This window comes from Ischnura elegans, chromosome 1 (assembly GCF_921293095.1).
Source record: "Ischnura elegans chromosome 1, ioIscEleg1.1, whole genome shotgun sequence".
In the NCBI taxonomy this organism is placed as follows: domain Eukaryota; kingdom Metazoa; phylum Arthropoda; class Insecta; order Odonata; family Coenagrionidae; genus Ischnura; species Ischnura elegans.
This window is the reverse complement of record NC_060246.1, coordinates 4,611,079-4,635,973: the sequence shown is the minus strand read 5'-3', so window position 1 is coordinate 4,635,973 and position 24,895 is coordinate 4,611,079. Positions and strand designations below refer to the sequence as shown.

The window sequence follows — 24,895 nt, the reverse complement described above, 5'->3', positions numbered from 1 at the left end:
AGTGATTATTGTTTGCTGATGATATTAAGAAATACCTTAATGTAAAACATTTGAGAGATTGTTCATTAGCGCAAGTGGATATTGATAATCACATAATTTTGTGGCCAGACAGAAATTTTCTTCATTTTAATATTGATAAATGTTCTGCCATATAAAATATAAGACGTAAAAATGTAGTTATGAATAATTATGTAATGAAGGAGCAAGCTGCATTATGAAAAACTGAAGTGAAAAATCTAGGTGTTAATTTTGACCCCGAAATCACTTTTAATAATCATATCTTATCCTTAATCATGCCTGCTTATAAGTTAATTGGACTTTTGTATTGGATCTCAAAATGTTTTTTTGATGATAGAGTTGATAATTCAGTACTTATCAAATGTGAACAACAAGGCAGAATATTGCTCAGTGATTTAGAACCTGCATTCCATGAAATATGATATGACGATAGAGAGAGTCGAAAAAAGATTTCTCAAATTACAGTAATATATTATTTACACCATGATGCATATCCTGCATTAGAGCATCATGTAGAGTATAAAGTTATGTTGAATGATTTTGAATTGAAAAAATTGAGTGAAAGAGGAGTCAGAAATGATATACTCTTTCTGCATGATATAATTAATAAAAGTAATTGCATGCAATTGGTTGGGAAACTGAACTTTTTAGTCCCAGCAAGAAATGTAAGGCAAAAAAGGGCATTCTACACAAGAAGGGTGAATACAAATCATTGTGTAAATGCACCTATAAATTGAATATGTATATTATTCGATAGACTCTCAAGTGAATTAATCATGAATGTATCAAAAGAAATGTTTTGCAGACAGATATCGTCAATGTTAGTGACTTAATAACTGAAACAGAATTTTGCAGGTGGCATTCAGCTGGCCTTGACTGTTTGGTAATTAATTGTACACTCAGTGTATGATTTCCTTTTGTATTATGATTATAATTTTGATTAATTGATAAAATATTTTACCATATTATTGTGTTTTCACTTTGGGTGACCTTAAATTATTATTAAATAAATAAAATACCACATAAAATATTGATAAGTCAAATTGGGGCATCCATAAAACAGATAAGCCATAAAAAAGAACTTTATTGCTGATGAAATGAAGTTGAGGATAAGAAGTTCCGTTCCTTGAGATTAAAATGTTTACCATATAAGAGAGATAGTACTAAGTTACCACTAGGTGCACTGCCATAAGTTCGCTAAGCCTTAAGCTGCGCCTATTCACTAATTTTACAGATAGCTCCATGATTTTTGTTAAATGGGAAAGTACGTCAACTGTTTTCCAATATTTTTTGATAGCTAGTATGTCTGCAGTAATCAATACGTTTTTTACTGGTTACGCTAGATCTATTGGCTGAATAGTTCACTAACTACTAATAATTAAATTACAATGAAGCCTTTACGAAATACACTATGATAACTGTCACTGTATGCATTATTACATATGAATAAATAATTTTATAAAATGGTAGATGCTCATTTTATTTTGGATCCAACAGTAGTTACAAAACTGGAGCAGTTCACTAAAATAAGCATTTGACAAAGGGATATTACTACTAAGTAAATTAGAGATATGAAACTGAGGCTGTATCAAAATAGATAAAATTAAATTCTACCTTAATTCCTCACACTAAATAGTACGCCCTTAGCCATCACTGAGTGACTAATTAATAACGCTTAATTTTTAATGAAAATTGCAAAAAAAAAAGGTAACTCAAAAGGGGAAATACTCACTCTCAGTTTTTTCAAGCACATTCACTGTTCGGACCAATAGCTTCACGCAGTGATAGCAACTCTCTTGTTTGAACACAAAAGTATAATTTACATGATGTTCTTCTTTCATTGCGACACAATATCCCCTATTGGACATGAAATCAGCGTTTATGTCGGTAACAGTGTTTGTTCCATCTTCCCACGAAAACCAAGATCCTCTAATGATGAGGGGAATGCTACATGCCCCAGAACAGCTGTGAACTAAATAAGAAATATTATTGTCGCCTCAAATTCGCATTTAAAAAACCGAAAAGCAATATCATGAAATTACTCACTTGCACACACAATTGATAGCACAGATAAAAAATTCTTCATCTCTCGAAGCGAAGGTGAATTCAAAACCATTTTGAAAGATTAAAACGCCTAAATATTAGCATTTAAAACCTACAAGGGTACCAAGCTCCACCCTTTTTATTTTTGAGCCGTTTCTTGAAACAACTACAAAACGTGAGCGCAAAGAAAAAAGACTGGCTACGCGCGTCAACTTGTTTGGGTTATTCTGGGTTATTCAAATGACACAAGCGACGCAAGCTTCAATTATTTATTACGTTGACGTGGTATGCAATTTGATAATTTCCTTCGTTGTGAAATGAATTTTGTTCTTTATCAATTTAACTTTTTTGATCGTTGAGAATCTGCTGTCGTGTTTGAAAACGAAACCGTGAATTCGAAATCTTCTGATAGCGAAGTATGATTGTGATAAATTCACTTGCCCCTCATTTCCTCGCAAGATAAAGTAATACCTTTACGAATTACACTACTTGTGCAATTGTTGCTCTCATCATGTCTGACTGTGAAGATGTGAGGAAAAGAGCCTTGTTGGTGGAAGACATAGACGATGAATTTGATCCATCAGTTCCCCCCAGTACTGGCCAGGAATACATTCAAAGAGTTGTGTAAGGTTTTGTATGCATGGTGTACCATTATGTTGCTGATAATGTATCATCTTTGACTCATTTTGTGCTGGCAAGTGCTTGCACGGTGAATGAATTTATAATAACGATAATGGTAATTTGTTTTATTTCTATCACCGTTAGCTCTTTTTCTGAAATGAAACTGACGAACAGTGTAATATGTTCACAGTACAGCAATCGAATATTCCCTTCCTCTCGGAAATGATGCCGTTGGATATTCCCGCATTTCAGGTGGGAAGCTGCTAGATGTGAGGAGGTGGCAGTTGCTGCCGTGAAGAAGCCTCTGACAACCAAACAGACATTTTTAGTGAATAACGTGAGTGTCTACAGAATGATGAATTTTGCTTAAAGTTTTATGTTTTTTTTTTACTTCATCACCATTCTTAAACATTATGCTTCTCTTCAGCTTCCAGGCTGCGTTGCTGCGCCAGTAGAGTATGCACCGACAAAAGAGTGGCAACAGTTGCAGGTATCAAATTTTTCTAGTCTCAGGCAAAGACTAGCAAGGTGTCGAAAGAATCACTTGAAACATCCTCCTCCTGTAAAACTGGTAATGAAATTTGCTCACATGTATTGGCACCGTAAGAAATGAGGAAAATCTTTTATACTGAATATTGCATTGCAGCCTCCTGATGATAATTACCAAGCATGGTACAAAATGTGTTTTGGAAGGTCTATAGAAGATGGCGAAGAAGAGGATACTGGAAAAGATGAAAAATCAAAGGTGTTGCCACTTCTCAGCATTGTAACAGCCATTCCTCATGTAAGAATTTTCAATAAGTTTACCTAATAATTTTCCCAAAACAGTCTTGAATCAGGCTGGTAGAAAATGAAAATAATTCTTAGGACTGTTTTTCCTTGAGTGTTTCCATCCTCTCGCTCTGATGTATTCCTCCCAAGGTTGTAACATGGTGGGTAATTTATGTACATATCAAAGGCATGTGAAAGCAATGTTACATGCAGAGTCCCCATACCTGTTTATGTCTAAATCTTTGAAAGCGTGCCCAGGAAAGAAAAACTGATTTCTGTCAGATGTGACACTGATTTCCAACAGGTTTGATGCACTGAATTTCCCTCTGAACCTCTCACTCTGAATCTGTTTTGAAACAGCTGGGAAGCTGTTGGAAGACAGCTTTATACATGGAAAGGTCCAATATGACGACTGTTTTCCTGACACTAATTTCCTTGCATGGGTGGTTTGAATCTGGTTTCTACCGTCCAACAGATTTGAATCTTGTGTCCTCATTTTAGCCTCTTTGAATCTTATTTCCACCTTTGTACAGAACAGAATCTCGTTCACAACTAGATTCTCACGTCCTCCTACCCACTGATGTGAGTTGTTTCCACCAATTCTAAGCTTCTCAGATTGTATTAGCCGTGCTCATCCAACGTTCCTAACTTCTCATACCTATTCTATCTCTGTCTTCAATCCAAATGAATAGGCGGCAAAAAAAATCAAGCCTTTATGTGGAAAAGGATTAACCTTAAAATGAACTTTAAGCAAGTCTCCCATTGCAATAAAATAGCTTTGACTCTTTAAATGTATTTATTAAGGCCGCTATACACGGTGAATGATCATTCATGCTGAAGATCACGTGATCATTTGAGCAAAAGAGAACATGTTTCTAATTTTCACTGAATGATATAGGTGATTGAACGAACTACGGCCGTTAAACAGTTGAAAGAAAATTAATTCCCCAAGGCCGTACTCTTTGGTGGGCAGATGGGAGTGAGAAGTTATAATGCTAACACGGGGAGTGAGGACAAGATAAGACACTAACAGATAATACAAAACGCGAAACTCACTCACGCACCTCGTGGATTTGCTCTAAGGAACAAATGACCGCGTAGGACACACGCACTCACTCAGGTTTGTGGAGCTCTCGCTCACGACAGTGACCCACTCACACAAAAGAAAAAGACAAAATTATAAAATAAATAAAACACGCTCACAATCACGCACCTTGCGGATTTGCTCTAAGGAACAAATGACCACGTAGGACACAAGCACTCACTCAGGTTTGTGGAGCTCTCGCTCACGACGGTGACCCACTCACACAACAGAAAAAGACAAATGGCCACGTAGGACATACGCACTCACTCACTCAGGTTTATGAAGCTCTCGCTTACGACAGTGACCGTCACACACACAGGAGTTGGGAAGGTAGAAGGGTAGAAAGTGCCCAAGAAGTATCTCCGGACACCAGGTGTTCCTCCTGCCAAGTAGGCCTCCTCAAAGGAGAATGTTCAAAAATATTGCAATTTTGAGCGTATGTTCCTTAGAGCAAATCCACGAGGTGCGTGAGTGAGTTTCGAGCTTGTATTATCTGTTAGTGTCCATTGTCCTTGTCCATTACTCCCCATGTTAGCATTATAACTTCTCACTCCCATCTGCCCACCAAAGAGTACGGCCTTGGGGAATTAATTTTCTTTCAATTCACTGAATGATCTTGTGCAGAAGGTTCATTTGCAAATTGTTCTGCCATACACGGTGAATGATCAAGCGAATGAAATTGTGTAGCGGCCTTTAAGGATGCATAACTCCTATTAAAAGTATTCAATTGAAATTTGGGACTTATTCAGATGACGTATCCAGTGCTGCCAAATTTCAAATGATGCTTTATCATTTGATAATTACTCATAAAATACGAAAATAGTTTGTGATAGTGATAATTTTTTATGCATGATAGTTTTTTTATAATAACAGTAATGCATAATGTTCCAGTATTCAGGTTTATATATTACTAGCTGACCCGGCAAACTTCGTACCGCCTAACAATCAATGAACTTACAGTTTAGTTGCACCATTTATAAATAAAGAGCGGCTGTATCGTTTTAATCATATTTGATTTATTATAAATTAAATGAGAAAATATCGATGAAATAAAAATTATATGCATTCAGTTGTTGGCTATTTGTGTTATTAACCGTAAAAAAAGTTTTTAGGTCTAAGTCCGTAGCGTAAACTTGGCTCGTTCACGGGGCAGGTTAACGCAACGCTAGACCGACGCTAGACTGATGCTCAAAATAGTGTAAGAAAAGCCCCTATGAAGCAGCATTCGTATCAAATGACTTTAGGCGCGCCAGTTATAGTATATCTGTTTGGAAAAAAATGCACTGCGTAAACGTGCTGCATGCGTAAACGCACCATGGTGTGCCCTACACATTCGGGTTTAATGTCTGGGGTCAAGCGCCTTCTGATAAATGACAGTTTTTGTTTTGTTATCAGGCGCAAGATAAAGCGAATGAAGCTAAATAAAAATAGCGAAGCGAAGCAGTGGCGCAGCGAGGGGGGTTAAAACCCCCCCAAAAGTTCAGAGAATCTTGTTATAAAACATTTGGTTATTAATATTAGGAGGAGGGATGAGTCAAAAAATATTTAACTGTTCAAAAGCTGCAAAACCTACCATTTTGAACCTTTTATCCTAAAAAAAGTCTGGGGAGGGCCCCCACACCTCTCGCTTACCTTGGCGAGTTTTCTATACCCTACAGACCCGCCAGTATTAGCTGCGCCTATCCTTAATTCCTAGCTGCGCCCTTGAAGCAAAGGAAGAAATACAGAGGATGGTTTACCGACTCGTAAACATACCACATATTGTTTACCATGAGGAAATCATGGGTTTTCACTGACACATGAGAACAAACATCACAAAAACTGAAAGACAAACCATACGATTCGTTAATCATTATCACGAATGCAACACGAATTGGAAATTGAATACGTTTAAGCCCAAAAGGGCATATAAGTTGGGATCATGGAATCTTCGGATTGAGAACTTCCTCATCTTTGAGTTTTCCTTTGAGTATAGTGGCGTGTATCTCTTCCATTATCAGTTTTTTTTAATAACCAAACACGTTCTGTTGGATAGTTTTGGTTGGTTTCGAAAAATCATGAACACAGAGCCTACCTTTAGCTGTAAATCGTGCCGTGCTAAGCCAAGTGCGTCCAAGGACTTTAAATATTCAGATAGATAGTTGGTGACTTTGTCTTCGTTTATTACAAAGTTAAAAGATTTGAATTCATGCAAAGTACACAGACATTACTGATAATCAACAATTGCTTGGAGATTTGTTTACACACACGTTAGTTATGTGTTTGCTGACAACTCAATTCAAGCTGAGCTTACCTCTAATTCAATTATTTTAATACTATTTTAATATTACTTGAATATTTTTAACATGTTTGAACATTTAAATTTTTTTAATATTGTGAAAAAGATCAGTCAATACATTAGTAAAAACGAAAAAAAAATCTTATTTTTTTGACCGTCTTAACAATCAACTCCTAAAAACATATCTCTAAGATAAAGTTGAATTTTTTTTGTGAACTTTTCCTATTTTTTAATGTCCTATATGTTATCCGGGGCTGAGACGAATCCAAAGAGCCTAATGTCACTAAAATCAGTGAAGCCGTTCTCGAGTTATAAGTGTTCTAACTAACACGATTTTCGACTTTCTTTTATATATATAGATATTATATTTATTCAGGGTTACTAAGTAGCATAGAAATCATCACATGGTAGTATATACAGTTAGCTACATGAAAGGCCACCTGCACTGGTTTTCCTGTATCTGACCTTGTACAGTACACTCCTGATTATCCTAATGGGCTAATTAATGATGGGGAGATACAGCACGAGTAAAGGCCGGGACACACATAACCGCACCGAGCCCGCGCCAACACACGGCCGCGGCACGGACGATTGTTGGTGACGGTGGTAGGAGAACACTCTGGCCCGTCACTGCCCCGTGCGACGGCCGTCAGTATTGTCTCATTTCTGCTCCTAGCGTGGTGTGTTTTTCTGATCTCGATCATGTTGTCAAACTTTCGGGACAGTGATCTAGCGGTGATTGCCTTGGCTCTAGACGAAGAGGAAAAAGCGGAAACTTTGAGGAGGCGAAGAAAGAGAACTTGGGTGGACAGTGCATAGAAATCAAGACCCATTGAGGGAGAATTTAATACCCTGTTTCATCGTCTCATGGATGATGAAATCAAGTTCTTCAGATATTTTCGAATGACAAAAAATACCTTCTTCTCCATCTTCTCCTCAACAAGCTCCAAGAACATCTGAAGAAGAACGATACTTTTTTGAGGAGATGTATTCCATTAAGAGAACGTCTGGCTGTGTGCTTAAGGTATGTGCCCATATTTGTGCGTTTTTAGGAGGTCTACATATATGTGTGTGTGTATATATACATATAACACACACACATGACCAAATATTCTTCTTTTCTAATTTCTGTAGTTTTGCATAATTGTATAAGAGAGTCACCAGTGGTAATAGAAACACAATTTCAAAAAATCAATACTTTAATTGCAAAATTTTTAATACTTAACATGTTAATATTATTATTTTTACAATTTAAAAAACGAGGCGTGGTTCATCGTATGCACGGAAAGTGGATTCGTTATTTGTTGGTTGCTTTCGTTAAGGGAACTGTAATGAGGTGATTCATTGGTGAATGATGAACGTGTGGAGGAATCATTGCTGCCTGCGACGCTTTCATTTTTTGATAACTGCTTCAACTCAAAGTCTTACACAGTGGTGAAAATTGAAGTTTTTGCCTGGTTTAATAATACGGGGTCCAATTAAGGATTAACTCTGATTTTTTCTGCCTCTTTTTCGGCTAATATGTACGCCATAAGTTGGCTCGAAGGAGACTCTTGCGCCGTTTTTTTATAATTTGATCCCCTTCGTGTAGCATTCAATGGCCTAATAAAGTGGTTTCTTTTCCCAGAAATGGCTTGCGTGGACTCAGCTGGAGGAACTAGAGAGGTAGGCTGAACTGTAATCTGTGAACTTGTACCAGGATATTGAGAAACATCATTTTGGCTTTCAAGCTCACTTTCGGGATCATGTTCAGGCTCTTCCACTCTTGGGTCAAATTCGGAATCATCCCTTTGGTATTCTACTGATGGCACATTTGAGAGGGCTTCTCTTTCCACAATATGATGGAGCAAAAATTCCAAAATGTCTTCGTACTTGTACTTTTGTTTTTTGGCTGCAGCTTGTCCTGATTTTGTCTTCCTCTTCTGTAGAGTTCGATGGAACTGATCTCGAAACGAGGCCCACCTTTTCCTGCACTCTTCCGGCCCTCCTAAAAAATATTCTTTTAGAATGATAATTTTATGTTAAAATCTATCAAAATATCTTTTTTCAGGTTTCTTGCAACTGGGGATACTTTCAAGACAATTTCATTCAGCTATAGGCTGGGCAGATCGACTGTAGCTGCTATCATTCACAGTACATGTAAAGCAATAGTGGACGTTATTCAAAACGAGGTCATGCCTGTGCCAGATGAAGCAAAATAGAACACTGTTGCATCTGAGTTTTGGGAAAAGTGGCAGTTCTCCAACTGTATTGGAGCCTTGGATGGGAAGCATGTTACAATTCAAGCTCCGAAGTTATCAGGCAGTTTATACTGGAATTACAAGCACTACTTATAGCCTTAGTTGACCTATGCTACAACTTCATTGTGGTAGACGTCGGAGCTTACAGGAAAAACTCGGATGGAGGTATTTTTTTAAACTCGAATTTTGGAAGAGCTCTGGAGCATGGCCAGCTCAATGTTCCCAGGGGTGGAGCACTACCTGGAACAAATTTCGAACTGCCAATGGTCATTGTAGGTGATGAAGCCTTTCCTCTTAAAAGGTATATGATGAGACCTTATCCTGGAAAAGGTTTTACAGATGACAAAAGGATATTTAACTACCGTCTAAGCCGCGCTAGGAGTATTTCTGAAAATGCGTTTGGAATTTTGGTACAGAAGTTTCGCATTTTCTCCCGACGGTTGCAAGGAAATCCTGAAAACATTACGACTTTAGTACTAGCTGCTTGCATTCTCCACAATTTAATAAGACAAAATGAAGGAAGTAACATGTCAGCATTAAATGAAAGCAATGATGGGACTGAGAGCACCAGACTCCGTAGCAGGGCCTGCAATCTTCAAGACCTACCCCGTCTACGAGGAGGGTCAACAGGAGAAGCGTTTGCTGTTCGAGAAAAACTCAAGGATTTCTTTAACTCTCCAGTTGGAAGTGTAGAGTGGCAAGGGAGGGCTGCACTGGGAATATAATACGCCCAAGATTTAACGCCAAATGACATTGGACTTCAACGTACAAGTAGAGATAATATTTTGAACTTCAACTTTCAACTCTGGAAAATTCAACTGTGTTAGTGCGTTAATTATACATATTAAATTTTTATTCTTTCTTTACCTCTTCTTAAACTTATTTATTTATATTTTTGTGAGTTCTTGGGGTTTAAGTCCAAATAAATAAAAACCAAATTTAGCCAACGCTTCGATATAATTGTATATCATCTAAAGGGCTTGGTTATGAAAAAGAAAATGAGATAAACATATGGATGAATTAAATATAATATGATAGTAAAATTTGGAAGCATAAATATATAAAGTTACCATACTGTTTTTAGTTTATAATAAAATGAAATGACAAATTCAGTAGTAAGTAATTGAGAAAAGGGAAACACAGGAGTTGTGGTGTTTGTTTATGGTAACAATGATTATTTTGTAGTCCATGGTTACATTCTGAGAAAATCAATCAAGAACTGGGAATTTCCGCACTTCTTCAATAAGTTTCTCCCTCTCCATATTGCACGAGCCCGCACCGTCACCGTCAAAAAGTAAACTGAACTAGCCGGTGACGGTGCGGACTCGGCGCGGTCTCCAAGCACGATGACGGCGCGGGCACGGTGCGGTGGTGTGTGTCCCTACGCGTTTGAATGCATTGTTTTCCTTTCTCGCCGTAGCACATCCAACACTCGGCCGTGTGTCGGCGCGGGCACGGCACGGTGCGGTGGTGTGTGTCCCTACGCGTTTGAATGCATTGTTTTCCTTTCTCGCCGTAGCACATCCAACACTCGGCCGTGTGTCGGCGCGGGCACGGCACGGTGCGGTGGTGTGTGTCCCTACGCGTTTGAATGCATTGTTTTCCTTTCTCGCCGTAGCACATCCAACACTCGGCCGTGTGTCGGCGCGGGCACGGTGCGGTGGTGTGTGTCCCTACGCGTTTGAATGCATTGTTTTCCTTTCTCGCCGTAGCACATCCAACACTCGGCCGTGTGTCGGCGCGGGCACGGTGCGGTGGTGTGTGTCCCTACGCGTTTGAATGCATTGTTTTCCTTTCTCGCCGTAGCACATCCAACACTCGGCCGTGTGTCGGCGCGGGCACGGTGCGGTGGTGTGTGTCCCTACGCGTTTGAATGCATTGTTTTCCTTTCTCGCCGTAGCACATCCAACACTCGGCCGTGTGTCGGCGCGGGCACGGTGCGGTGGTGTGTGTCCCTACGCGTTTGAATGCATTGTTTTCCTTTCTCGCCGTAGCACATCCAACACTCGGCCGTGTGTCGGCGCGGGCACGGTGCGGTGGTGTGTGTCCCTACGCGTTTGAATGCATTGTTTTCCTTTCTCGCCGTAGCACATCCAACACTCGGCCGTGTGTCGGCGCGGGCACGGTGCGGTGGTGTGTGTCCCTACGCGTTTGAATGCATTGTTTTCCTTTCTCGCCGTAGCACATCCAACACTCGGCCGTGTGTCGGCGCGGGCACGGTGCGGTGGTGTGTGTCCCTACGCGTTTGAATGCATTGTTTTCCTTTCTCGCCGTAGCACATCCAACACTCGGCCGTGTGTCGGCGCGGGCACGGTGCGTTGGTGTGTGTCCCTACGCGTTTGAATGCATTGTTTTCCTTTCTCGCCGTAGCACATCCAACACTCGGCCGTGTGTCGGCGCGGGCACGGCACGGTGCGGTGGTGTGTGTCCCTACGCGTTTGAATGCATTGTTTTCCTTTCTCGCCGTAGCACATCCAACACTCGGCCGTGTGTCGGCGCGGGCACGGTGCGGTGGTGTGTGTCCCTACGCGTTTGAATGCATTGTTTTCCTTTCTCGCCGTAGCACATCCAACACTCGGCCGTGTGTCGGCGCGGGCACGGTGCGGTGGTGTGTGTCCCTACGCGTTTGAATGCATTGTTTTCCTTTCTCGCCGTAGCACATCCAACACTCGGCCGTGTGTCGGCGCGGGCACGGTGCGGTGGTGTGTGTCCCTACGCGTTTGAATGCATTGTTTTCCTTTCTCGCCGTAGCACATCCAACACTCGGCCGTGTGTCGGCGCGGGCACGGTGCGGTGGTGTGTGTCCCTACGCGTTTGAATGCATTGTTTTCCTTTCTCGCCGTAGCACATCCAACACTCGGCCGTGTGTCGGCGCGGGCACGGTGCGGTGGTGTGTGTCCCTACGCGTTTGAATGCATTGTTTTCCTTTCTCGCCGTAGCACATCCAACACTCGGCCGTGTGTCGGCGCGGGCACGGTGCGGTGGTGTGTGTCCCTACGCGTTTGAATGCATTGTTTTCCTTTCTCGCCGTAGCACATCCAACACTCGGCCGTGTGTCGGCGCGGGCACGGTGCGGTGGTGTGTGTCCCTACGCGTTTGAATGCATTGTTTTCCTTTCTCTCCGTAGCACATCCAACACTCGGCCGTGTGTCGGCGCGGGCACGGTGCGGTGGTGTGTGTCCCTACGCGTTTGAATGCATTGTTTTCCTTTCTCGCCGTAGCACATCCAACACTCGGCCGTGTGTCGGCGCGGGCACGGTGCGTTGGTGTGTGTCCCTACGCGTTTGAATGCATTGTTTTCCTTTCTCGCCGTAGCACATCCAACACTCGGCCGTGTGTCGGCTCGGTGCGGTCATGTGTGTCCCGGCATTCATCGGAAAACACGGATAATCAAAAGTTTCACTTAAAGGTCTTGTAATGTACGTAAAAAAAACAATATATTATTATTTATGCAGTTATTCTGTTATTTAAGAGTGCTTTCCGGACTCATTGAGATCCTTTTTTGCCAGTTCCTGATCTTTTTATCGGCGATAATATGGTTGTACTGCCTGGTTTCAAAAATCACACATCCATCGCTGTGTGATCACGGGTATAGAAAAGTGGTTTGCACGAATGCTTCAAAACCACTTCTCGGCATCGGAAACTACACTGTCAGGCACCACGCCACGCAGTCGCGTCTCGCACAATTTGCCCTGGTTGCAACTGCTGCGCAACGTGTGTCCGTGATCAAAGAGTGCGGACGCTCACTGCGAGGCTTGGAAAACAGGAATACGGTACTCCCGTGAATGCAGCTAAGGTCCGATCGCTTCCGTTTTACGAAGGGGATTCTAAGGGAAATAATTAGCCCGGTATATCCTAGCATTAATGCCGTAATTCCTATGATTTTGCGTCCAATTTTGTTTTAAAAAGATCGGGGAAAAAGTTGAGCGACAGTGAAAATCATGCATGGATAATCCGCAACTCGGATAAACCTCAGCCGGATAATCGGGAGTCCGCTGTATTTGTAATGAAAGAACATACATATGTACTTCCATGGTAAGAGGAAATCGTTGTCATGATCTTTGTATTTGTTTAAATCTGAAAAATATTTGACTTATGTTACTGGGAACTACCTTTCCTTTCATTTTGCTAATGTGTGATGTAAAGCCTCTCCCTAATTCTCTTCAATATTTCTGGAAGAAGGCCCTGCTGTTAGATTAGATTGTCTTACAAGGAGACATCGCCAAAGTGATGTTCGGGATCTGGATGCGGATATTATTATCTAAAACTATATAGGTAAGATAGAAAAAGTGTCACGGCTTTCTTCCACATAGGCCCGGGTTCGAGAGATATTCGCATGTAAAGATTTTGCGCAGCTTGAGGTCCCTTGAGTAAGCGCAACCACTCAACTACGGCTGTGGCAGTGCGGTCTAGGGCGTTAGTCCTGTAATCTGTAGTTGGTGTCCCGGGTTCGTGTCCCAGCACCGGCAATATTTTTTCTCTCTTCCAACTTTTGAAATCACTGTTACATTTTATCCCAATAGGGTGGTTACCTATTATTTTTTTATTGTCTAAATCGAAAGATTATTACTCCTGGAGTACATATTTCACGCTTTTAGATTTTTAAATGACGATATCTATTTTTCGCGATCAAATGAAAAGTGAAAATTTTCTAGCCCACAAAAACGCGACGCGAAAGTATGAATGTCAGGAAATCTCACCGTGTGACGTATTTCTGGTTCCCGCTGCCGCCCTGTGAGGTGACCTTGAGGCGAGTTGAGCGCTGATACGATGCAGGCTGCTAGCGGGTAGCTGAGTACCCTGCTGGCCGGTAGCGCTTGGCTTAAATAAGGATTATTAATACCTTATCAAATGAAGAAAACTTTCTGACCTTAGCCAGTTTTAATAAGTGATTATTAAGACATGTTTCCCTGAGCTCTGCGCCTCATGCATGCATTGGTAACCTCAGACGACGCATAACTCCTATCTTCTCGTATAGAAACTAGGTCCCTGTGACGTCACGTGGAGTGGCATCGCATGGGCGCCAATCTGGCCCTTTTCAAATGAGGATAAAAATGGATCATTGCCATTCTTCTAAACCGGTATTTCTAAAACGAAATAATTTGTATATTATGAATACAGTAATGGCGGGTAACGAATCGCAATCAATGACTTTCGTTTTCTTTGATGAAGGAAACTACCCTATTCGTTTTATTTAGTTACTTCGCGATTTTTTTAATTAAATATCAATTTATGGATTTTAAACGAAACTCCGAATTGAGCCTTACCACGCGAATTAGAGGAAGTATATAATTACTGACACGTGAATTTCCGTGTAATGTACTCATCATGTGCACCGATGCACACCTCTGCCTCGCATCAATTAACCTATTGTACATCCATTCATGAATCGTTCCCCGGTTTTTGACGCGTGTGCCTCCACTTTCAATGCCTTTTTTACATTCCTGAAGCACCGGTATTTTCCAGCTTCAACATTTTTTATTCAAAATTTCATTTCCACCAGGCATTCCCTCCATTAGATTTCTTCACCGCCCACGCACAGTCTTCCCTACGAATCTCGATCTTTACAACAGAATGTCCTTCCACTCACCATGCCTCCCTTATGACCTGCCTTCTAGCGTCCTTCAAAGACTTCCGTCCCAACAACCCTGCGTCCACAACTGACCCTCGATAATCCCTGAATGAGGCGCCGAGGCCCAATTGTGTGAAAGCGGGTGCGAAAGGTAAACAAAGAAGACCTCGAAAACGGCTTGAGTAGGCTGCTGGAAAGCAGGATCTTTGTGCTGGATGGGTGGAAGAGGAAACTAGCTAGGGTCAGTAACTGAATGTGAGGATAGGCAATGGTGTTTATTTGTTGATAAGAAAGACTTGAGATTACGAATATACGAAGAGGCTGTGGGAGCAATGGCTAGGGCGAGGATGATCAAATTCCCCGGAAATTTGCGTGTAAGTAATTATATACGTCCTCTAATTCACGTGGTAAGGCACAATTCGGAGTTTTGTTTAAAACCATGAATTTATATTAAATTAAAAAAATCGCGAAGTAACTAAATAAAACGAATGGGGATAAAATGTAACAGTGATTTCAAAAATTGGAAGAGAGAAAAAATATTGCCGGTGCTGGAACTCGAACTCGGGACACCAACTACAGATTACAGGACTAACGCCCTAGACCGCACCGCCACGGCCGTAGTCGAGTGGGAGCGCTTACTCAAGGGACCTCATGCTGCGCGAAATCTTTACATGCGAATATCTCTCGAACCCGGGCCCATGTGGAAGAAAGCCGTGACACTTTTTCTATCTTACCTATATAGTTTAGATAATAACATCCGCATCCAGATCCCGAACATCACTTTGGCGATGTCTCCTTGTTAGTAATTGTAAAACTTCTGCAATAATTTCTCATACGTATTGTGAAATATTTTTCGCAGGTCCCCCTGTCATGGTCTGAGTCCATCCTCTTATTTCTTTGTCTTCAGTGCAATTCGAACACTAGAACATAGTCAAATGCATTTTCAGAGATTTATCTTCTTAATTTGAGAAATAGCATCTGCTGAATGAATTAAAGGCTCACGTATTCTCAAGTGGTAGTATCCTTTGTAATAGGATTGGCATGAGGGCCAACTCTGACTCCCTACCAGATCACGATAGTACATATGTAATTTTGTGCTAGAATGCATCAGAATGCTCCATTGGAGCATCCATTATCTTGGTAATTATCTGTGCTACCAGTTCCATGTTTTATATTCGAGATCTTCCTTTTCTGTATATTTTCCACATGGAACAGGTAAAGATGGATGTGGAAGAGAAGAAATATGTCCATAGAAGTGAAAATGATGGGAGGATTGAGTTGAAAGTTGTGCCAAACTAATCGGAGGTTTGTTGAAGAGTGATGGTGTTGGTAAAAATATTTTATCTTCACTTAATTCCTCTTTTGTTTTGTTGGCACCTCTTGAAATTATTTAATAATCTGTAAGTGTCTCACTTTTGACTGATTTACTTGGTGAAAAAATGAAAAAGATGTTTACATACACCTCTAAAATTAATGACAAACTATATATCTAGGTTGTGATGTGGGCTCATATCATCATCAGGCCTGATTATTGAAGCCAAAGCTTGTTATTGAATACAGTTGTCTAAGGAAAGGTTTGTTTTTTTTATTATTATCCTATTGGTTTTACACCCTGGGGTACCTCTCTCTTCATTATTTACTTATTGTGTTGTCTAGACAGTGGCACCGACTTCATGGGGCCTGAGGGGGCCCGAGCCCCCTCAAAGATTCGTTTGGGAGGGCGGAGCCCCCTCAATAATTCAAGAAAATAATTAAGTTATATTATGCTTTGTGAAATCACAAAAATATATTGGTGATTTTTATTTCCCATGCTTGACGATAGTTAACTTTTAAAATAAATTCAACAATGAATGTTGAAACTAATAATGATAAGGTTAAGCAGGTTAACTGAATCAAGTGGTGTGAATCATGGTAGTGTTTTGGTGCTGCGACACACTTTGAGTTTAACCTCTTCCCGGGGCAAGACCTCCTATATGGGCCTCCCCAATATTTTTTATAATTCGGCACCCCTGTAGACACAGAGTAGCTGACATGGGGTAGCTGCATCTATCCTATTAGGCCAATGATTAGACATAATAATTAACATTTAGCTTTGGCTGCAACTAGTATTTTCTAAATATTTGTGTTCTCTTACAGCCAGTTGTGGAAAAGATGCTGGAGTATGAAGTGGAGTGGCTGAGTGGAAGTGAAAGCTCCTTATCTCATGATCAAGGCTGCTGGTTGTATGCTTTGCTGGCTGCCTTGGAGCTGCCTCTTACCCCTGATACCTGCTCTCTTCTCCGTAACTTGGCCAGATCATGCTCCCAAATACGGGCCAAATTGGTATGAACAAGTAATTTTTTCATTTCAGTCTATCACAATTGAACGATTATCAATATTTGTGTTTGTGTGTTGATTTGTTTTTGCCCTTATGGAATATAATTTTATGGGCCCCAAAGGTATTTTAACAGACATGAGGCAAGCCCTTGCTGTGAGCCTAAGGAGGTAAGGGAACAGGGGTTGTTGGATGCACCATGCATTGGGACCTAAGTACAACAGAAATTATAATGTAATGGAGGTATTTTGCTGTATTGATAGGTGTAGGAATTCATTTTTCCCTTAACAGTAAAGGACTCAAATTTCCGGTGGGACTCAGAGGTCATACATCTCTAATCCATATCTCATTTTCTCCTTTATTTTGTTAACGGCTAGTGTCTTAACACTTCCTGCCTCCCATCTTATTAGGCTGCTTGCATGGTAGTGTGTAGATGTACCCAAGAATCATATATGCTCCCTCAGTTGCATCAGGTAATGTAGGGATGGACACTTAATCTCTGCACAGGAAATGTCCTCCTTCATTCCAGTTCTCCCTTTATCACATCTGCTCTGAGATGCACACGCATGCATCCTTCTCTTCTTCCACCTTTTCTCTTCTACTCCCTTTCATGAGATCATCCTGGTCACCTAATGTATGCATCGTGTCCCCCTGGCTTTGTTATTCAATGCTCTTTGATGAGAGAAAAGCGCCCTCCACATTTATCTTCAGGCAAGACCCAAACTCCCTCACCCACCCACCTCCCACTCCCACCATATCATGATTGGTGATCAGGTCATTGTGAATGTGTCATGAAAAACTTCGAGCCACTATCTTTACCTGTTCCTCTACCACCTGAGTTGGATAATTGCTTTGGTATTCTAGCAGCATGGTGTGAGTTGTACAATATGCAGAATCATGATAATTTGAAGATTATTGGGTTGGTTTGGAAAATTTTGTGGGTTTGGAAACACATACATTAAAAATCATATTTTTCTGTTTAGAAAAATGCCAAGCTTTAAAACATCTTTTTTCTCTTCCCAGTATTCTGGAAATTTTAATTTTTGCCATCTGTTTGCAAATACATATCAATTGGAAAGTGTTGAGGTCGTTATGATTATATCCTATTCTATGGTTTTTGGGGCACTAAATCTCAATCTACAACTTGTCAAAAAAAACTTTGTGAGCCAAAATTGCTTAATGGCTAAGTATTTTTTTATAATTGGCGATCTATCAACTTTTAAGGAGTAATTTCTTAGTTCATCATAAATATGCGTAACATTTACTTCTTTGTTATATCCAAGATTTTTTTCTCTCTCAACTGTTTTAACTCTCCTACCATCTGAAAATTGGTATCATTTGCTCATCTCATCAAAGCCCAGTTTCTCTGTGATTAAGTGAATAATGGATGCATATTTAGTTCGTAATGAATGATTCCTTTATACATATATTTTTAAGCATTGAATCCCAAAATGGCCTTCATTTTCTTCTGACATGCTGAATATTTTCTGAATTGCATATTTTAAAAATTTGTAAGAAGTAAAAACATTGATAAACAATGCAACTTCCAAAAGGGCTCAAAGTGCATTTTATTGTGATAATATATTTGGGTGTTAACTTATGGATGCCTACTTCTCCCTAAGTAGTTGACATTTGTGAAGAAACCTCACTACCTTGTTGTACCTTACTTTCACATAAATTGGCAAAAATATTTAAATGTTTAATATTTAAATAAAAGATAGTCGCACTTTTCCACAATCTTGTGGAAAAGTGCTAAGATATTTTATTTAAACTTATGTCTAACTTCCACCAATTGAAGCCTGAATCTGTTGAACTTAAACGTTTTATTCTAGTGCACGTATGTATTCCTTATTTAATTTTTATTTATCTCCCATCATTATTACTAGAGATGAGTCGAATAGCAGATTTCTCGAACTCTAATATCGAATTCGAATATCAAATAATTGCTCGAATATTCGAATACCTCGAATACTAAACGATGAATGCGGGAATGTTTGACTCGGTTGCCTATGCAGTAGGAAACACAAGATTTTGGGGAGTAATTTTGATTTCCTTTAAAGGATTCAAACAGGAATTTAGCTGATTAATGGAATATTTTAATTTTATGGAAACAATTAGGCATATTGTTGATTCAACTAACGTCTCTTTCAAATATTCTAAGGGGACACACCACCTCGCAAAAAATGATTGCATGCCATCTCGGCATTTACACTGCTACGATGGATTTCTGTCTGATGTATACATTCTTATCTACCAAACGCCATTTCAGCGACACGCCCATCTGATACTCGGCTACATCCAACTTCTAATTTTCAACAGGTAGCCCCCACTACTGCTGTCAAGTGCTAGCGGACAATCTGAGGCGTTTTGCAAGATACACGCTCTTCTCCACCGGATTTTCTTCAATTATTTTCAGTCCATCTTCAGAAGTTCTCACAAGATAGCAGATGAATTAGAATACCTAGCAGGGAGAAACCAAATATTCTGAGAAAATATACCTTCATCTCTGACTGTGGCAATAGAGATTTATAGCATGACTCATAAATTGTAACTGATATACGTTTTCAGGGAAAAAATACCACATCAACTTCCGATTAGCTCAGCTGCGAGGATATCGAGTTTCGCAAGAATGCTAAGTCTCCGTCGTATTTTGACATTTATGTATTTCCTCGCGTAAAATGCTTAAATAAAGTCAGAAGTACATCGCGTTTGGTCTTATTCTTTTTTAAATTACGCACGCATTACTAATATTTCAATCCAATAAAGGTATTATATCAATTGCCGAAAGTCATTGTTAGACACCTTTTGGGCTAATAGGTGATTCATGCAGCAGTTGACCTCCAGAAACTGGTAACTTTGAGGTAGTTCGGCTGAAAAAGGTCAGTGGGTGTTCTGTTGTTCTCATGTAACTTGATATTTTTTTGGAAGATGATTTCTTCGTAATATGATCCCTGCATGAGCTGGGACCTTTTTTCATTTCGGAGAAGAGGAAAGCCTCAGAGAGTGCTGAATGTAGGGGGATATCGTATCTTGGGAAATGTGCTAATGTTACTATCCCACTGTACTCATGCAGCTGTTGACCACCAGAAATGGGGAACTTCGAAGCAAGTAGGCAGAAAAAGGTCAGTGGGGGAGAAAGAGGGAAGGGTGAAACAGGATTCTATTACTCTCCTGTAACTTGATATTTTCTTTTGAAGCTTTTCAGTTATAGTTTTCGTAATATGAACCCTGCGCGAGCTGGGACCTTTTCACCTTTTGTTTGATTTCGGAGAGGAGGAAAGCGTCGGAGGCCGAGGGCTGATGGATGGAGGGGGTAGCGGATTTTGGGAATTGTGCTACGTAGTTACTATTCCACGGCTCTGAGGTTCTCCTGGTGGGGGAAACCGGGGATTTTCAGATTTTTTCATCCAATCATTTTCGGTTGCCCACGTCAAACTCTTTTCACTGCTCTTATCCGCGAATTTGATGTAGTTCGTCAACTTGCCTGTAATGGCGCTGCATGCACTAAACAACTAGAGTTCTTTACAATTTTCCGAGTCAACTACCAACGACAGTGTGTGTCAGTGTACGCACAAAATTCAAAGTATTCGAAGTATTCGAGAGCGTACCTTTAGCATAATTATTCGAGATCTCGAATAACGAATACTTTCTAGTATTCGAGTATTCGCAGATACTATTCGCACATCTCTAATTATTACTATTACAACTCAATTTACTTGCAACCCCGTGTTGCAAATGGTTATTTCCCTTTAACTTGCTGAAGAGAAGCACTTTGTGCTTAAAATACGCATATCTGACGCTCACCCTCGTTCCTTGGTGTTTGTTCTTTTTTTGACTATGCTCTTTTTGTGAGGTTCTCCTGGAATTTGTGCCCTACTGTATGTGCAAGTGCATGTTTTTAGTGCTGTAGAGTATGATTGTATGAATACTTGCCATCCTTAGCAGGGTAGCATTAGATCTGCAAAGGATCATAGGTGATGTGTTTGTGCTAATAAATGGGCATTCTTGGTGGGGTCCCATCAGCCCCATGGAGGCTCCCAGGTTACAAACCAAGGTAACCTTTGTAAGGTCTCTACAGCCTTGCAAAGATTTCATTCGGGTGGGGTGTCTTTGGCTGTGGCAGTCCCTGGTGAGGAAGCGCTACTCCCGTAAACTGCCACAGGAGGGTTATTTGGGTATAGTACAGGCGGTCGAATACAATGCATTCCTGAAAGCGAGTACAAAAGTCGAACCATTGAATTCCATACTAATTAGGAGTTATGTTCTGAAAGAGCGAAATATATAAACTAAAACATTTTTACTCATATTTTATTTTTATTAACTAATGTTTAATAATAAATAAATAAATTTCCTCATATTATGTAATTTCTTTTTAAATACGTAAACAATGTAAATAAAAGTTAAAAAAACGAGAATTCCGTTGGGTACCTAGTGAAACTTCCTCTCGGTGTTTAAATTGACATTCCACTTATAATATCCACTATAAACAAAAAGAAATATCAAGAAGCATAACAAAATGCACTCGTTGAACCTTCACTTTCGATGCCTTTAAATTTTCACGTCAAAATTCTTTGGCTGGTGACATCTCATCGCAGCATATCTCGTGATTGCATCTCTTTTGCATGTTATCCAAAAAGGACAAAAAATAAAGGGAATTTGGATAATATTTCGTGCAATATCGTTGCTGAAAGCACTGAAACGGAAGTACACACTTAGAGAGAACCACTTTTTTAATTAACTTTATTGAAAGCCGTTCGATGGTGTCTTGTCACCTTTTTTTTGACAAATCTCTCCTATGAAGGCTTCAATACAGCTTTCTTCTTCTTTTGATAGAGGAGCCCATAACAGGCAGGTTGGTTCTCTCTGAAAAATATCACCTTGATTAAAATCAGCACTGCCCTCAATCATGTACGTTCATATTGCCCGCATATATGAAACAGTTGAATGTTGGGATGAGCAGTAAAAATTGTGGGAATTTCAAAAAATTACTCACAGGCGAAAATTCGGAAGTCCGAATTTAGCGTACGAAGGTCAAGTGAAAAGTGTCGATTTGGAATGTACAAAAGTGTGAATTGTACGAAATTGGAGGACTGCTTGCAATTGTTTAACTTGACAAGTGGTGCCAAATTTTACGGTCATTGGATACTCTTTTTTGTTTTGTATTGCTTAGAGGCCTTAGAGCTCCATTTCCCCTTACTTATATCATCATTAGCAAGAACATTAAGTCTTTGAAAAGCACTCACCTTCATCATCCACCCTTTATAATGATCAATGTAAATTATTGACTAATATTCTGTATTTTAAACATTTATTGTGTATGATACTGTAGTCAAATCTTCCCCATCAGCAGGATGTTGTGGTGAACATTGGGCAACAAGGTCTCTGTTTGCTATCATTAATATCGCCACCATCTCATGTGTCTGATAGATTATAAATTTTATTTCCTTTTCGCAAACCCTAGTGAGCAGTCTCAAGTATGTGTTCATCATTCTAAGATTGAACTAATACTTCTACGTAAAGTAACTTTTCAGGATGTAGTTTGGATGGATTCAATGGTGGATGGATGCAATATGATGAGAGAAAAGAAATTTCCATTTTATCACATGAAGGATCGAAAATCTTTCAATTCTCTTTAAGTTGGTGTTACTGGAGTGAAATGTTTGTATTTGTTGTACCTTAATTCATTTGCCCAGTGTGTAACACCCTACTGTCTAAAAAAGGCGAAGCACTACGGGTTAGGAATTTTTTTAGTGTATGATCTAAGGTAGAAATACACTGTCTCACTAATGCATTTTGTAGCATTGGAATTGGTCATTTATTTGCATAATGGAGATTCTCAGACTCGGGCATTTTGCTTCTTTTTCCAGACAGTGAGTGTAGGCTATATTAATATGGTTCTTCCATTAAAATTTCATTTGAATAGATCTACCCACACTTTTATTTCCAGGATAAACCTGATCACCCTGATGTTGCTGCTCTTAACCTCTTCATATGTTTGGTAGCCAAATACTTTCGTCAGAATGATCTTGCTGATGAGTGAAGACTTAAGGAAAATCAATTTTTTTTTAATTAAAAAAGTTTTCTGCATAACTTTGTAACATAACATAAAATTTAAATCAATTGTGTGCTAAGTGTTGAATAAACGTTATTGATAGATTTTATATTGATTATGTGTGCATTTTTCTCACCATGAAAATTATATTTCATGCATATACATATTTATTTATTTCTGTGATTTTTTGAGAATACTCTATGGCTGGGGTTATCACTTTTCTTTACACTGGTGGCTACCTGCCCAAACTGGTATGGCTATTTGTGCATAAATTTTCAGTTCATGGTATTATAAATGAAAATTGTAAGAAATACTGTCCTGCACAACTTGTTATGAGTGTTTAAAAAAAATAGAGCCACTAATCGACTGGGGCCAGAGGGAATAATGTACTGTTTGTACATTAGGCCGGCCCTTATTTTTCAGAATTTCAAAAAGTTATGTTTCCCTGGTCGCAAAATGATCCAAATGAGGTTTATATTCACGTGTTAAAATTTGGTTACTTTAAAATAACGGCAACCTGTGCCCCAAGGGCCCTAAGTACTAAGGACCCTAAATTGAGTTTTTTGGGGCCGAAAAAGCACTATTTCTATGTAAAACGTAAAGTAAAGCCCTTTAGTGCCGATTTTCTGTTTGTTTTGACCTATCCCTAAGGGTTTAGGAGATATCGTCCGTCGTAAAGCAATCCACCCACCAGGGCGCCACCCCGCACCGCGGCACTGCTGAGGTACGGCCCGCACCACTTACTACAGACTTCCCCTCCACCCCCTCCCCTCCCTTGGCAAAGGCTTTGCTCCTGACGACAAGATTTACGTGCTAGTGGTACAGTATTGAATAGGTTGTTCCTCTTGTGTCATGATTAATGTTGTTAAAGCCAAAAATGCCAATTTTAACCCTTCAACACCGTCCTATGTACTGGGTACCGACCCCTTATACCTTGATTTTTTGCCGCCATACGGCCGCGAACCATTCCAGCAGGCTTTGTTCCAAAGTGCTTTTTATGTACAAAATATTATAAGCATGTGATACAATTGTGTCTATGAATTATAAAGGAATGAAGGGAATGAGCAGGGCTTCCAGGGCTCCAACAGTAGATAGAAATATTAAAAGAAGAAGAAACGAGGCAGTCAGTTCACGGATGTAGATCACTGTGGATAGATAGAGATAGTTCTTGTCTATAGTGTGCAAAGGATAGGAAGTGCTAAGTCTTTTAGGATGTAAGGAGAAAAGTGGTGAAATAAATACTTTATCATGAACGTAACGTTCATTTTAAGAATATACCAACAAGGAAAGGCATCAATCAAGACTAAACCCAGGCATTGAACTGGTTGGAAAAGAAAGTGAAGAAATACACGGCTCAAATTTACCGACAGTGAGAGAATTACTGTGTATTTTCTCTATCAGCTAATGGGTTCGAAATTTGTAAGACTTAGTGCGAGAAAAACCGTGAGAAATGCGTCTCATCCATGATACAAAACTAGAATTCCTGTTATTATGGAAAATAAGGTGATTGAAAAGTTAGAAAAATGACGCAAAGAATGGCTGAACGTGCAACGACAAAAAGAGAGCGCGAACTACAGTGGTGATGCAAATAAGAGAATATTTCGAAACAAAACTTGATGATTTGTTTGAAATTGCAAGGTGCAGTACCATTGAATTTTTGATGTACGAGGAGGAAGGTGCAGTTAATCTCTCGGATAAATGTGCTTGGGCTGAAGAAATAACGCTCTTACACAAATAAAGAGGAGAACGAAATGAAGTCATTGGTGGAATAGATTTCAATATATTCAAGTAGAAAGGAAAAGATGTGGTTCTCCGCTCCTTGTACTGCACTAGCTTCCAACAGTGCCCCGCAGTTCCTAAAAAGACTTGTTAATTACCAAAGTGTTAGCCTGGACATAGCGA

At 39.9% G+C, this 24,895-nt stretch overlaps 2 protein-coding genes across 2 annotated transcripts in view; one reads left to right on the top strand and one right to left on the bottom strand.

Annotated features, from left to right (window-relative positions):
* LOC124154964 overlaps nt 1-2,226 on the bottom strand; it is a 29,495-nt gene extending 27,269 nt beyond the window's left edge. The window contains exons 1-2 of the mRNA XM_046528719.1: nt 2,065-2,226; nt 1,751-1,990 (exon numbers count right to left, since the gene is read on the bottom strand). Coding sequence (XP_046384675.1) covers nt 1,751-1,990; nt 2,065-2,134 — 310 coding nt within the window. The 5' untranslated portion in view covers nt 2,135-2,226. The remainder of the gene's footprint in view (nt 1-1,750; nt 1,991-2,064) is intronic.
* Nucleotides 2,227-2,293: 67 nt separating this feature from the next.
* LOC124154974 (gem-associated protein 2) lies at nt 2,294-23,102 on the top strand. Its single transcript, XM_046528724.1, has 6 exons — nt 2,294-2,685; nt 2,935-3,019; nt 3,110-3,253; nt 3,329-3,466; nt 16,764-16,949; nt 22,889-23,102. Exons 1-6 carry the CDS (start codon nt 2,573-2,575, stop codon nt 22,979-22,981), a joined length of 759 nt encoding a protein of 252 aa, XP_046384680.1. The 5' UTR covers nt 2,294-2,572; the 3' UTR covers nt 22,982-23,102.
* Nucleotides 23,103-24,895: the final 1,793 nt, after the last annotated feature.